Source organism: Dama dama, chromosome 26, assembly GCF_033118175.1.
Source record: "Dama dama isolate Ldn47 chromosome 26, ASM3311817v1, whole genome shotgun sequence".
NCBI classification, from domain to species: Eukaryota; Metazoa; Chordata; class Mammalia; order Artiodactyla; family Cervidae; genus Dama; species Dama dama.
Genome location: NC_083706.1, coordinates 40,824,629 through 40,840,995, shown reverse-complemented (window position 1 = coordinate 40,840,995; position 16,367 = coordinate 40,824,629). Strand labels below are relative to the sequence as shown.

Here is a 16,367-nt window from a genome sequence, read left to right as displayed (position 1 = left end):
ATGTCATGTGAAATGCCGGAATGGGTGAAGCACAAGCTGCAATCAAGGTTGCTGGGAGAAATATCAATAACCTCAGATATGCAGATGACACCACTCTTATGGGAGAAAGCGAAGAACTGAAGAGCCTCTTGATAAAAGTGAAAGAGGAGAGTGAAAAAGCTGGCTTAAAACTCAGCATTCAAAAAATTAAGATTATGGCATCCGATCCCATCACTTCATGGCAAATAGGTGGAGAAACAATGGAAACAGTGAGAGACTTAATTTTCTTGGGCTCCAAAATCACTGCAGTTGGTGACTGTAGCAATGAAATTAAAAGATGCTTGCTCCTTGGAAGAAAATCTATGACAAACCTAGATAGCGTATTAAAAAAGCAGAGACATTAATTTGCCAACAGAGGTCCGTCTAGTCAAAGCTATGGTTTTTTCATTAGTCATGTATGGATGTGAGAGCTGAACCATAAAGAAAGCTGAGTGCTGAAGAATTGATGCTTTTGAATTGTGGTGTTGGAGAAGACTCTTAAGAATCCCTTGGATTGCAAGGAGATCAAACCAGTTAATCCTAAAGGAAATCAGTTCTGAATTGGAAGGATTGATGTTGAAGCTGCAATAGTTTGGCCAGCTGATGTGAAGAACTGACTCATTGGAAAAGACCCTGATGCTGGGAAAGATTGAAGGCACGAGGAGAAGGGGATGACAGAGGATGAGTTGGTTGGCTGGCATCATTAGCTCAATGGACTTGAGTTTGAGCAAGCTCCAGGAGTTGGTGAAGGACAGGGAAGCCTGGCGTGCTATAGTCCATGGGGTTGTTAAGAGTCAGACACGACTTGAGTGACTGAACTGAACTGAACATGGCAAGTATTTTCCCTGACCAGGGTCAAACGTTTACCCACTGTGTTGGGAGCACGGTGTCTTAGCTACTGGACCACGAGGGAAGTCCCTCTCCCCCACCTTTTTTAAAATGTGTTTATCCAAGAGGAGACACGTCACATGATAATGTTGCCTGAACTCATCTCTGAGAATTTTTTAATATATGTATGAAGGAATGTTGTTTCCCCATGTAAAGGCTCATGGTAAATATATTTTTCTCACAATGAAAACACCACCATCATTAAATCATGGTTTTATCTTACTGTCACCCTCTCGAGTTCTTCAGCAGAATGCAGTTTACTTGGTTCATTGTGGTAATTGACTATGAAGTTGACTTTGGTTTGCCTGAAGTAGAAGATGATAATGTGAGGTCAAAAAGCTCAAAACTGTATCCAGGAATTGGTGTTCCGTACTGCACAATACTGTGGAAGAGAATTGGGCATTACTTACTTAAAAGGCTAGATTCAATGTAATAGTATCTCAAAAGTATAAAAAGAAGCAAAACTAAACACTATGTTAGGGATATATACCTATGTGGTAAAACTAAATCTGTAAGGGAATGGCCAGGAATGAAAATCGAAGGCTCATTTGTGGTGAGAGAGGAAGAAGGATAATGGAATCAGGGAACATTTTACTGGTAGTTCTTAGGCTGGTTGGCACCATGGGGTCTTTTTATTTTCATGCTACTTAATTTAGATATACTTTTTGTAAACTCTTTAAAAAATAAATCAAGTACTTGAAAAAAGAAAAAATAGAGATAAAACTGGGAGTCTAAAGCCAGTAGACTTGGTAAATGTTCACTTTGTGTGAATACCATGCCTGTTACTGTTACTGCCAGGAAGAGTGGAGTTTTGAATTTTGAAATCTGTTTAGATCTCTTTCCCAGAGCCCACAGTTAATAATGTAAATTTAGATATTTTAGGGAATCAGCAATGGGAGCTAACTTCATGGTATTTATGATGGAAATTAAATAAAAGAGTTAATTTATATTCTTGTTTATCATTTAGGTGGGAGACCTACCTGATGCAGATATTAAACCTCCAGAAAATGTGCTGTTTGTTTGTAAATTGAATCCAGTGACCACAGATGAAGATCTGGAGATAATATTCTCAAGATTTGGGCCAATAAGAAGGTAGTCTCTAGAATTAGTTAAAGATTTAGAGAAACTAGGTATTGGTGGTTTTCTAGTGACATTTTTGATGAGTCTCTGAACTATAGATGAAATTTATATTAGTGAGTTTTACAGGTGAATATGTTGAACAGTAGGGAAGAAAAACACGTATGTATGCCTATGTATAGATATGTGTGTGTGTGTGTGTGTGTGTGTGTGTGTTATAAATTGACTGATTTTCTTACAACACATACATTTCAACTGTAAAACAGGAAGTGAATGAAACAGTTTAAGTGTAGTTCTATAGTATTTTCAAAAACCTTCTTTAATATTTTAAATGTCTGTCTCATTTAAATTCTCCCTAGAATTTCCAGCAACCTCTTCCAAAATTAATTTTAATCTAAATTTTCTAAAATTTTTCTTTTGGTTAATTTTGTTATTAATGCACAAGTTTTGAAGCTAGTATTTCTTTGAGAAAGGGAAGTATTTTATAATTGATTAAAAGTATTATGTTTAGAATTTCCTTTTATTTCATGTTTTTTCTTCTGTGAAACCATTCTTTATTATTCCTATTGAAAGAAAAATTTTTCTTTAAAAGACTACCTGACTTTATTCTTCCACTCACTGATAGTATATCATCTTTATAAAAAAAATTCTTATGCTGTTACATCTTATTTTTAAATTGGACGTTATATACTCATTTGTTCTCCCTGCCTGCTGCTTTGGTTGTATCATAACTTTGGTTAAGTCTTTGTTCAATATTTACATTTTAATGTGTACTTAAATATTGCAGCAGCTGAACCATGTGCTGTAATGTGATTGCTTTTCCTTTCACAATTTTTTTTTCCTCTCGCAATGTTTTATATTCCTGTTTCATATCATGTTTTTAAAATGAGGCTTAAGATATATGAGCAAAAAGGGTTAAACCAAGTGCGTCAAATTCCACCTTACTGGCTATTTCACTTGGTTATTAAGATGGATTGGTTCTATGTAATAGCTGTACTGACGGGATTAAATTTGAGCCTTGTTTATATTAAAATATAAAAAAATCCAATCATAAGTTTACTAATAAGCATGCATATATATATGAATATGTGTGCATTATTCTGTAGTGACATTAGATAATCTATAATTCATTATATTTGACTAAAATTATGATTTAAAAGAATTTTTAGCAGTAATTTCCCTTTGCTAAAGAAAAATTAAATGTTTTTATTTTGTTCTCCAGTGTTTTAGGAATTTAGGATTATAGGCCTGTATAGGGCATTTATAGTAGAATCTAAAAAACTTAGTTACTAGACAGGTCAGTTATTTTAAAAAAATAATTATTATTGAAGATATTTGGAGGAATATAACTCTGTGAATTTAACTTTGCCTTTTAATAATTGGCTTATTTTGTTTTTTACTTTTGAGAAGTAACAGTGAATGCTCTTTCTTTCTTTCTTTTTCCACACTTACTTTCAAGTTGTGAAGTTATCCGGGATTGGAAGACTGGAGAATCCCTGTGTTATGCTTTTATTGAATTTGAAAAAGTAAGTCATAGTATAGCTATCTTAAATTTGTATTTTTTTTATGGTGTTCAAGTGCGAAAATGTAGAGAACTTTTTCTAGTCTGGAAGATTAGGAAATTAGTTTGCCTTTTCTTTAGCACCTAAGAAAAATAACTTTAATTATATTCAAATAGAGAATAAGTTTAATATCTGTTAATGTTAGTATATGTACTTTTACTTACATTGGGTTCAAGACCAACCTGTGTGAAGGTATCTAAAACTTTTTTAAAGTTTTAGGTAAAGTCCTTCACATTCTATAAGTAAGTTTTCAGTGCTATTTAGGTAGATATAACAATTGAGTAGTAGAAAGAAAACCAGTTTGAGTGTTATTATGATCTAGATACTAATTTGAACTCTGTCACTGACCAACTATTCTTTGATATTTGGCAGTTTATTTAGAATTCTTTTTTCTAGGCATTATTTTTCTTATAGATAAAATTTGAGGTTTGGATTAGATGGTACTTTCTAGATCTATAATAGGAATGATAGCTTATATTACTCAAGTAATTTTCTTTAAGCAAGTGTTATGACTCTGAGATAGGTACTATCCTCCTTTTCTAAATAAGTAAACTGGAACACACAATGGTAGCATGACTTGTTTAAAATCGTGCACCTAGTTAATGTCATAGCCTTCTGTCCTGCTGTTTTATTTTCAAAGAAATAGTTAATAACTCAGTTAACACTCTTTGTTACAAGTATTAACTACAACCCATATTTGTAAAATTGTTCAGAGTCAAAGCATTGTAAATACTCATATATTTAGTGTAATTCTTTTAAAAAGTCATCAAATTTAAATGTGACTTATACAGTGGCTAGAAATATTTGTATTCTAGTTCTACTTTGCACTTTTCTTCATCTGATAAATAAATACAAAAGCTGTTACTTACCCTTAGGATATGAACTTAGATATGTCTGGTGCTGTTCCTGCTACTTTTGGTTATTTAGCTAGGCTGTGTTATTTCTTTTTGTAACTTTGGATTGATGTATGTCCAATAGTAGCTCATTCTGAATTATAATTGTTCCAAAGTATTTGTCATATACCTTCTGTGTTTCAGGCAATAGGCACTGCAATAGGCCCTAACGGTTCAAAATGTATACTGGAGGGTTGAGGAACACAGACACGTAACAGATTATACCTAGACACTGTGTCAAGTGTACCAGAAATAATATTTACAAGGTACATCACTGTCAGCAGAAAGATCTCGCCTACCTTTAGTTTGCTATGAATGTTTTTCTCATAGGGTTGTTATCAGAGTTAATTGAGGTAATAGATGCAAAGCATTTGGTGCATAAGTATTCAAATTTTAGTTTTAGTAACAAGGAACTTTTTATATTTTCAGTATTTATTCTAGCTGCAGAAATCTTTTCCATAAAGATTTATGCTTGAGTTTTTATGATTACTCTCAGGAAGAAGATTGTGAGAAAGCATTCTTCAAAATGGACAATGTGCTTATAGATGACAGAAGAATACATGTGGACTTTAGCCAGTCTGTTGCAAAGGTTAAATGGAAAGGAAAAGGTATGTTGTTCATCTTCATTTGTTTCTGTTCTGCTTTGCATTCTTGTGTACGTGTGTCTCTCCTTTGACAGTGCTGTTAATTAGAAATGTTCGGAGATGTAACTCCTGCTGTTTGATTTTATGTAGCTGCTTTCTAGCATCTAAGGTGGGTAGGGTGGGTGGGTGGGGGTGTGTGTGGTGTGGGTGTGGGTGTGGGGATGTGTATTTTAAACTAATGATGAATATATTTTCTACATTTGACTGTATTATAAATTACTTATAATTACCCATTGCAGACATGACATGTTTCCAGAGTAATTATTATGACTTTGGTGGTTTGGCTCTTCTAGATGCAAAACTTTGTTTTGGCCACACAGTGCGGTGTGCAGGATCTTAGTTCCCTGACCGGGGATCGATCTTGTGCCCTCTGCAGTTGAAGCAGAGTCTTAATCACTGTACTGTCAGGGAAGTCCATGATGCAAACGCTTAATTCTTCCTTCTAAAGTTTGTTTGTTTTAGTTGTTCTATGTATATAGCTCAGATGGTAAAGAATCTGCCTGCAATGCAGGAAACCTGGGTTTGATCCGTGGGTTGGGAAGATCCCCTGGAGAAAGAAATGGCAATCCACTCCAGTATTCGTGCCTGGATAATCCCATGGACAGAGGAGCCTGGTGGGCTATAGTCCATGGGGTCACAGAAAGTTGGACACAACTAAGTGACTAACACACACATACGGTGCAAAATTGAAAAGATCAATGGAAAGGTGGTAGAACAAAGTCTCTTCCACTCCTGCCTCTCATCCACCCAATTTCCCTTACCAGAGGTAACTGCTATCTGAGGAGGCCTTACAAATAGCTGTGAAATGAAGAGAAGCGAAAAGCAAAGGAGAAAAGGAAACATATTCCCATTTGAATGCAGAGTTCCAAAGAATAGCAAGGAGAGATAAGAAAGCCTTCCTCAGCAACAGTGCAAAGAAATAGAGGAAAACAACAGAATGGGAAAGACTAGAGATCTCTTCAAGAAAATTAGAGATACCAAGGGAACATTTCATGCAAAGATGGGCTCAATAAAGGACAGAAATGGTATGGACCTAACAGAAGCAGAAAATACTAAGAAGAGGTGACAAGAATACACAGAAGAACTATACAAAAAAGATCTTCACGACCCAGATAATCAAGATGGTTTGATCACTCACCTAAAGCCAGACATCCTGGAATGCAAAGTCAAGTGGGCCTTAGGAAGCATCACTACGAACAATGGTAGTGGAGGTGATGGAATTCCAGTTGAGCTATTTCAAATCCTAAAAGATGATGCTGTGAAAGTGCTGCACTCAATATGCCAGCAAATTTGGAAAACTCAGCAGTGGCCACAGGACTGGAGAAGGTCAGTTTTCATTCCAATCCCAAAGAAAGGTAATGCCAAAGAATGTTCAAACTACCGCACAATTGCACTCATCTCACACGCTAGTAAAGTAACGCTCAAAATTCTCCAAGCCAGGCTTCAGCAATATGTGAACCGGGAACTTCCAGATGCTCAAGCTGGTTTTAGAAAAGGCAGAGGAACCAGAGATCAAATTGCCAACACCTGTTGGATCATCGAAAAAGCAAGAGAGTTCCAGAAAAACATCTATTTCTGCTTTATTGACTATGCCAAAGCCTTCAACTGTGTGGATCCCAATAAACTGTGAAAAATTCTGAAAGAGATGCAAATACCAGACCACATCACCTGCCTCTTGAGAAACCTATATGCAGGTCAGGAAGCAACAGTTAGAACTGGACATGGGACAACAGACTGGTTCCAAATAGGAAAAGGAGTACGTCAACGCTTTATATTGTCACCCTGCTTGTTTAACTTATATGCAGAGTACATCATGAGAAACGCTGGGCGGTAGGAAGCACAAGCTGGAATCAAGATTGCCAGGAGAAATATCAATAACCTTAGATATGCAGATGACACCACCCTTCTGGCAGAAAGTGAAGAGGAACTAAAAAGCCTCTTGATGAAAGTGAAAGAGGAGAGTTGAAAGAGTTGGCTTAAAGCTCAACATTCAGAAAACTAAGATCATGGCATCTGGTCCCATCACTTCATGGGAAATAGATGGGGAAACAGTTGGAAACAGTGTCATACTTATATTTTTGGGGGCTCCAACATCACTGCAGATGGTGATTGCAGCCATGAAATTAAAAGATGCTTACTCCTTGAAAGGAAAGTTATGACCAACCTAGATAGCATATTAAAAAGCAGAGACATTACTTTGCCAACAAAGGTCCATCTAGTCAAGACTATGGTTTTTCCAGTGGTCATGTATGGATGTGAGAGTTGGACTGTGAAGAAAGCTGAGCACTGAAGAATTGATGCTTTTGAACTGTGGTGTTGGAGAAGACTCTTGAGAGCCCCTTGGACTGCAAGGAGATCCAACCAGTCCATCCTAAAGGAGACCAGTCCTGGGTGTTCATTGGAAGGACTGATGCTGAAGCTGAAACTGCAATACTTTGGCCACTTCATGCGAAGAGTTGACTCACTGGAAAAGACCCTGATGCTGGGAGGGATTGAGGGCAGTAGGAGAAGGGGACGACAGAGGATGAGATGGCTGGATGGCATCACCGACTCGATGGACATGAGTTTGGGCAAATTCCAGGAGTTGGTGATGGACAGGGAGGCCTGGCGTGCTGCAATTCATGGGGTCGCAAAGAGTCGGACACGACTGAGCGACTGAACTGAACTGACTAACCACAGCTACCTGTTTCTTTTGTAACCTTCCACATATATTCTTTGAATATATCTAATTATACATATTAATATATATATATGTTAAAAAAGAAAGCATAACTGTTAGTCACTCAGTCTTGTCTGACTCTTTGCCACCCCGTGGACCATAGCCTACCAGGCTTCTCTGTCCATGGAATTCTCCAGGCAAGAATACTGGAGTGGGTTGCCATTTTCTTCTCCAGGGGATTTTCCTGACTCAGGGATTGATCTGGGTCTCCCGCATTGCAGGCAGATTCTTTATCATCTGAGCCACTTATTTGATGTTTAGGATTTCATTTCATGTTTTCCCACATAATTATTGTATGTGTGTATGTGTCTCCTTTAAAAAATTTTCTCCTTTAAAAAAGAAACACACATATATGTATGTTTTCTCCTTTAGAAAAGGAAAGCAAATGACTGCAGGCTGTACATAGTGTTTCTGTACTTTGCATTTCTCATTTAACAATATATCTAAGAGGTAGTTGTATCAGTATCTGAAGTAAGAGTTTATCTTTTCAGTGGCTGTGTAGTGTTTGACTGAGTTCTGTGTCATAGTTTACTGAACCAGTCCTGTTAAAGCACAGTCAGGTTTCTAATCTTTCGTTCTTCTGTGTTCTGTGTCCTATTCCTATACATATTGACATTCCCCACAGATGCATAAATATGTCAGATAAATTCCTCCTAGTAGTAGCATACAAAACTTAGGTAGAATCTGTGTATACTGAAATAATATGGGTTTTTGATCACTGATGCAGTGTTTTGGCAGTTATTCACCATGTAATGCTAAATTTTACTAGGAATTCTAGGATTATTTTCTTTTTCTATATAACACTCCATTTCTCATGGTTCTTATGAACATTTTTTCCCTCCCCACATATGATAATTGTAGCTTTATGGTCAAAAGAATCAAGTATATTCAGGAAATATAGACAAACAATGACCTAATGCATTATGGTTCTGGTCCCGTGGTACTGCCAAGTAGCTCTTCTGTGGAGCTCTTTTCCTAGAAAGCTAATTTAATTTTGTCATTTGGGATACATATGAAACAAATATTATTATAATTCCTCATTACAGAGAGGGAACTTGAGGCAGCTTCTTGTGAAGTGATTTACCCAGGGTCCAGTTTACCCAAATTTAAACCACTCCTGAATCTGAATAGTTTTTTTTCTCTCTCTCAATTTTCTTTTCTTCCTAACGCATCTACCCACTTTAGAAATAATACTGCCTTCCTAAGTAGTTTCAGTATAGTTTATTTGTAGTAAAATGTCATAAGAGACATGCTTCAGTTTCATGTGTGCTGTCATAAACATGTAATTTGTTGTTAATCTCAGTTCATGTTGTGATAATTTTATGTATTATGTTTTCACATTTAAAAAAATGAGTGGTATCCTATGCCCTGGGCTTCCCAGGTGGCTTAGTGGTAAAGAAAATGCCTGCCGTTGCAGGAGCTGCAGGAGACTTGGGTTTGATCCCTGCGTTGGAAGGATCCCCTCTAGGAGAAAATGGCAACCCACTCTAGTATTCTTGCCTGGAGAATCCCATGGACAGAGGAGCCTGGCAGGCTACAGTCCATGGGGTCACAAAGAGTTGGATATGACTGAGCGACTGAGCACACATCCTCTATACCATTCATGGTGCTGAGTACTTTTTCTTATAGCCTTATGAGGTGATTCCAACAGCTCTCTGAAATGTTAATATTATTTTCAGTTCCTAAATGAAGAGCGTTTCAGAGAATTGAAGTTTCTTACCTACGACTTCTCACTGGAGTCAGAATTTGAATCCAGAACTTCTCACTTTAATCTGTTGCTCCTTCTATACTTCATCCATGGTGAGACTTCTAATGGCAAGCACATGGCAGACACCTTTTCAGTGATGAAACCATGCCTATTTGCCACAGTTACCACTATTTTAACTCTTTATGCTGTTTCACATTTATATGAAACATTGTCTACTGGCTATTTTTGTTTCCAGAGTGTCTGAAATTGCCAAATAGATTAACCTTGTCTTTGATGCTTACCCCTCTTTTTACTTTTCTCTTTTGTTTAAATACCCTGGTGGCAGTCAAGGTGTATATAGGTTTTTCAATCAAAACACCTGTGTACCTCAAGTCGGCTTTATTTGCACATGCAATTTTGGACTCTTGTGTAGCAGGCCTTCCCCTCTGGAAACCTTTCCTCACAGTAGTTGAGGGGGTGGGTCAGGCAGGCTAGGCAGCAGGTCTAGGGAGTGGAGCGGGATCCTCATCTGATGGAGACTAGGTTTGAGATTAGAGAGGCTCCATGGGATGCTCTCTCCTTTCATGCCCTGCTGCTGTAGGCCCGTTAACAGTCCTGTTTTTCTGAAGGAATTGTTGATTTCATTTTTGGCCCTTGGAAACAGTAAAGGTGCTCTTAAGAATTTCAAAGCAGAGATAGTTTATCTTTAGTGCTCTCTTCAACCCTTCCCTCTCACATCTCTTTAGTGAAAATCTGTACATTTCCTGCTATCCCCTATCTGCCTGGTGCTCTGTTGAGATTTTGAGCAGTCTCTCTTGACAAATCAGAGATCTTTAAACTCTCACTTCTTCTAAACGTATAAGCCTCTCGGATCCCAGGTACAAGTCCTAAGCCCTCAATTTTCTTTGGGCCTAATGTTCTCATAGACTTAACGGCTCTACTTAAACCCTGCCTTATTTTCCAGTGGTCATATTCTTTGTAATTTAGGATTTGAAAATTTGGTGTTGTAATATTCACATATATCATTAGGGGGCAGCATATCACTACCTAATTAAATGGATTTCTGAGTTCAGTTAAAATAATGTTGAAGAATGAATTACCATGATTCTTTTGTTTTCTTCTCAGCCTTTTATATCCTCTGATATATTGCTTAGTTGCTCAGTTGTGTCCGACTCTCTGCAACCCCATCGACTGTAGCCCACCAGGCTCCTCTGTTCATGGGATTCTCTAGGCAAGAGTACTGGAGTGGGAAGCCATTCCCTTCTCCAGAGAATATTTCCAGCCCAGGGGTCAAACCCTGGGTCTCCTGCATTGAAGGCAGATACTTTACCGTCTGAACACCAGGGAAGCCCCCCCCACCCCCGATATATATGCCACTTATAAAATAGTTCTTATGTATTATATCTCTTACAATTGTTATTCTTGTTTAATCAGGTGATTTTTCTAAGCTCCTTTTTCTTTTTTAAATAGGTGGGAAATACACCAAGAGTGATTTCAAGGAGTATGAAAAAGAACAGGATAAACCATCTAATTTGGTTCTGAAAGATAAAGTAAAGCCCAAACAGGAGTATCCTTCACAAGAACTAGTTGGCCCATATGTGTTGACCTTCTACTCTGGAGAGTACAATGTCATATCTTATGACAAGACTATAGAAAACAAGGTACCTGAATTCAGATGCTCTGTGACGAAATCAGTTTATCTCTTTTCACCATTTTATATATGTATATTTTGTTTTTTCAATATGTTCTTTGTTGTGGGGAGAAAGGGTTGAGAAATTTTAAGACTAATTCTTTTACCTCCCTACACTTAGGTTAAGGTTACCACTTATTTTCAGAAGATCTGCAGGTAAGAGTTGTATTTTCTATATATAATCTTAATGTTTTAAATGTCTCACAGTCAGAAATTCCTCTATTACAGCTAAGCTAAGCCCTTTGTGGCAGTGGTGTTAGTCACTGAGTCGTGTCCGGCTCTGGGACCCCGTGGACTGCAGTGTGGCCAGGCTCCCCGGCCCCTCTCTCTGCAGGATACATGTCAGTCTAGCAGCACACACTTATTGCGCTCCTACTGTGTGCAAGAGTTGACTTCTGTAGGATTAAAAAGAAATCCAAAGACTTGACGCTTTATAAGTTTGTCCAAGTTTTAGGTTGAGACAAGAAAGAAGCAATGAAACATACTTTTCATATGATGTCATTTTAATTTGTTCATTGATACTCTCATTATAAACCTTTCACTCCGCACGTGGTTATTTCTTTTGCAGTTCTTTCTGGTGAATGGTTTCTTTGTTTCCTAGTTTCTATTGGTGTTTTAGGGATACTCTTTCCCCATACTGTGTAAACATTTTTTTCCCAAAGAATTCATCAAGGAAAGATGAACATCAGGTTGACGTGTTGTGTGTTTGTTTCTTATTGTATTAGCTGTCTGCAGTGCACAAAGCATTGTAAGGTATTAGAGCTGGATAATGTCTGGAGTGTACTGACACAATCAACGCGAGGGAAGCTTTCATATTCAGGCTCTAAACCAAACACTAAACTAAGATTGGTCTGAGAAGATGAACATTAGAGGGCGTTTGATTGAAATCTTAGAATCGTAAAAGGTATGGATAGATACACTTGAGGTTTATTCACCAAATCTTTGAAATTAAATTGAGGCAAATCACTAGAAACTGCAGCTGGAAGAGGGGTGTGTGTAGGACAAATGAAAAGAAAGTCACCGTGGAGTATAAAGTTGAAAGAGCATCTTCTGCTGAAAAGGAAGGCTGCCTGGTATAAGAGTGTTTTACATTCAAGGTGATAGATTACTGTGAGTTAAGAAAGAAACTCGGCATATTTGAGAAGCAGTCCCTAGCCCAGTGCTGCCTAATGAGACTTCCTGCAGTGATGGAAGCGTGCTGTACCTCCCCTGTCCAGTGTGGCTACTAACCACAAGTGGTTCGTGAGCGTCTGAAGTGGAAATGAGGAACAGAGTTTTATAGCTTGTTTGATTTTCATTAATCTAAATTTAAGCCACTGCCCGTAGCTAGTATTGAACAGTGTTGCTTTAACCCTTTGAAGTTGATACAGAAGACAGGCATGTCCTGGTGCAAACCACGTGTTCAGATACAGAATATTGAACAAGAGAAAGGAATTCATGAATCTGATGACCTAGTGGAATGATCTTTATGTTTTTGGTAATTGATAGGTTTTGTTTTAACAAGACATTTATTGTTTTAGGTACATTAATAGAGGGACAGGACATATGTTTTCATATATGTTTTCACATATATTACTTTATTACTGTGGTGAACAAGGGATTCTGAGGATTATTTAAGTACTGATAAGTCAGAAAGACATGGGAAGTACTTTATAGATCATGAGAGAGAAATTGCTATAGAACTATTAATAAGATTCAAAAATAGAGGTAGAAGACGGAAGTTTAACTTCGCTAGACTAGACCTTGGTAAGTAATTGGAGAAGAGGTCAGGGGGATCACGAAATAGGGTTTTGGAGAGATTTGACATCTTCTAAAAGTCTTGATAGTAGTAGTGAGTAGAAGATAGTGGATGAGCTAGGAAGGAAGAGATACAATGAGTGTCTTAGTAATTAGCCAATACTTACTTGGCTGTTACATGCCCAGAGAAATTTAGCTATGAAACATGGCCCCTGCCCACATGGACCTTGTGTTGTATTTTGGAGTTGGGGGAAGAACAGACATTAAATAATCACCATTAATTAAATATGTATAGAATGTTGCAAAGAAGTGCGTCTGTGGGATAGTTCAGTTCAGTTGCTCAGTCATGTCTGACTCTGCGATCCCATGAATCGCAGCATGCCAGGCCTCCCTGTCCATCACCAACTCCTGGAGTTTACTCAAACTCATGTCCGTTGAGTTGGTGATGCCATCCAACTATCTCATCCTCTGTCATCCCCTTCTCCTCCTGCCCTCAATCTTTCCCAGCATCAGGGTCTTTTCCAATGAGTCAGCTCTTCAAGTCAGGTGGCCAAAATACTGGAGTTTCAGCTTGAACATCAGTCCTTCCAGTGAATACCCAGGACTGATCTCCTTTAGGATGGACTTATTGAATCTTCTTGCAGTCCAAGGGATTCTCAAGAGTCTTCTCCAACACCACAGTTCAAAAGCATCAATTCTTCAGTGCTCAGCTTTCTTTGTAGCCCAACTCTCACATCCTTACATGACACTGGAAAAACCGTAGCCTTGACTAGGAGGAAGTACTTGTTGACAAAGTAATGTCTCTGCTTTTTAATATGCTGTCTAGGTTGGTCATAGCTTTCCTTCCAAGGAGTAAGCATCTTTTAATTTCATGGCTGCAGTCACCATCTGCAGTGATTTTGGAGCCCAGAAAAATAGTCAGCCACTGTTTCCACATCTATTTGCCATGAAGTGATGGGACCGGATGCCATGATCTTAGTTTTCTGAATGTTGAGCTTTAAGCCAAGTTTTTCACTCTCCTTTTTCACTTTCATCAAGAGGCTCTTTAGTTCTTCTTCACTTTCTGCCAGAAGGGTGGTGTCATCTGCATATCTGAGGTTATTGATATTTCTCCTGGCAATCTTGATTCCAGCTTGTGCTTCTTCCAGCCCAGCGTTTCTCATGGGATATGGGACTCAGAGTAGAGGTGAGGGGTCAGAGGATCCTCAAATGATACTGTAAGTAGTGACATTAAAGCTACAACGAATATGGGGAGATGAGGGCTGAGGTGGGGTACTGTTTTCTTTAACTCTGGTCCATTATTTAAGGAATACAGTTTATATCTTCCCCTTGGACAGTCCAAGTATAATCATACACATACATGCAGAATTGAAAGATAAGTTTGTAAAATAATATTTTTATTAGATTCCATGTACTCTGTTTTCTAGTCTATGTTATTTTTAAATGCTGGCTTTCAGTGACCCACTAAATGGATTTTATACCCTGTTGAGTAGCAATTAGAAATACTCAGGAGCTCTGCCGCACTTTGAACAGAGCATCATGTGTAGAGCAAACACTGAGGTGGAATCATAGGCAAGGGCTACTGGATTTGTATCAAGGGACCGTGGAAACTCTTGTTACACAGACTAAAGGAAGAAAGAAGCTGGAGAAAGTGGGGAAATGATAGGATGGTACAGGCTGGCTCGCTGGCGTCAGCCATCTTCTGACAGGCCCGAGGGTGCAGTGTTTGCTTACTGCACGAGACATCCCTGAGGGGCATCGAACTGTGGCCTGGTGAAAACAGACCTGAAACCAGTCCTGAGGGAAGTGTGTCTGCTTTGCCTCTAGTGCCGCACGCCACTAAAATGGGTTCTGTGTTTGGGGCTTCTTCCTAATCTTTTTTTTGAAAACCACTATTCTAGTCTTGCCTGTTTAGGGTTTAAGATTATTGTTAGAGAGGTCCTAATAGTTTTACATTTTTTCTCATTCTCAGATACTGAAGTTTATGAAACACTTATTTCTAAATTAAAGCATACATTATTATAATTTTTATAATATATTTATGTGAGATTAAAAAATATTCACTCATAGGTCTACCATTTAGGCAAAGGATATGTTTTATTTTTCCTTGTTCCTTTCAGATCTTGATCTTTTATGAAGTTTTATGAAGTTATATACAATTTTTGCTTCAAGCTGTTTTAACTTATAATTTTTTGTAAACACCATGCCAGGTTGTTTAACAGCATTCATTTGTCATTGTTAATAACTTCATCTATAATTCCATGTTGCAGTACTCTGATGTGTTTATGTATATCTTTGTTACTAGGCTGCTTATTGTTCTCAGTTTCTCTTATTTAAGATAAACCCTATTATGTATGCAGTTGGCCCTCTGCATCTTCAGGTTCTGCATTCGTGGATCTCTAACTGTAGATGGAAAATATTCTGGAAAAATATACCAGAAAGTCCCAAAAAGCAAAACTTCAATTTGCTGTGGAGGCAGCTATGTATTTATGTAGAATTTACATTGTATTTACAACTATTTATATCACATTTATATTGCGGTAGGTTTTATAAGTAATCTAGAGGTGATTTGAAGTGTAAGGGAGCATGTGTGTAGGTTATAGGCAAACACTATGCTGTTTATATAAGGGACGTGAACATCTGTGGCATTTGGTCTCCCCAGGAGGTCCTGGAACCAACCTCTGTGGATAGCGAGGGACAGCTGTGCTGTTATTCATTTAACTTACTGTCATTTCAATTTTTTATGAATTCTTATTTGAATTTCAACATGATAACTGTTGATATGCCTTGCTAAATTTTCTCCTGTAGTACTGAACTTAGACTCAAAAGAAGAGTCACGTGAGTGTATTTTCGTCTTACATAGCTTCTCTGGCATTGGGGTTTATAAAGTCTTAATATTCTCAAGTTAAATATGTGCCTCATTTTTTAAGTTTAAATTTTTTCATTATTGACAAATAGGTTTCCTTATTTTTTTAATGCTACTTATATTTTTCATTTATGAAATCAATTTTTCCCCTGTGTTTTTTGCCCACTTACCCATTGTAAACTGTTTATTTGAAACAAGAGTTCTTTCCATTTTTCCTGCCTGTGTAATGAAGTAAAATATGAATTAGTTATGTTTTAGAAGTATATTCTATGCTCTGAGATGCTTTTTGCTTTAAAAAGTTGTCTTCAGTCTGATGGCCTCCTTGTTGACCGGACTCTCATGTTTTGATGTGTTATCCGGGTCAGTTCTCACATTTGTCCTTAACGAGCTGCCCCAGCGCCAAATACGAACTTGTACTGGATGAGCAGGCAGAAGACGCGAAGGCGAGTCACTCACACACAAGTAAGAAACACAAGAAGAAGACCCGCCACTGCTCTGAAGAAAAAGAAGATGAGGACTACATGCCAATCAAAAGTACCAACCAGGTACGTACTGCTGTTCAGACTCCGCTGTAGAGAAACACATA

General features: G+C 37.9%; 1 protein-coding gene across 2 annotated transcripts in view; it reads left to right on the top strand.

Moving 5' to 3' along the window:
• Nucleotides 1–16,367, top strand: part of PPIL4 (peptidylprolyl isomerase like 4) — a 36,044-nt gene that overhangs the window by 11,711 nt on the left and 7,966 nt on the right. For both annotated transcript variants that reach the window (XM_061130446.1, XM_061130447.1), the window contains 5 exons: nucleotides 1,874–1,998; nucleotides 3,443–3,509; nucleotides 4,935–5,046; nucleotides 10,959–11,055; nucleotides 16,179–16,326. In XM_061130446.1, coding sequence (XP_060986429.1) covers nucleotides 1,874–1,998; nucleotides 3,443–3,509; nucleotides 4,935–5,046; nucleotides 10,959–11,055; nucleotides 16,179–16,326 — 549 coding nt within the window. The remainder of the gene's footprint in view (nucleotides 1–1,873; nucleotides 1,999–3,442; nucleotides 3,510–4,934; nucleotides 5,047–10,958; nucleotides 11,056–16,178; nucleotides 16,327–16,367) is intronic.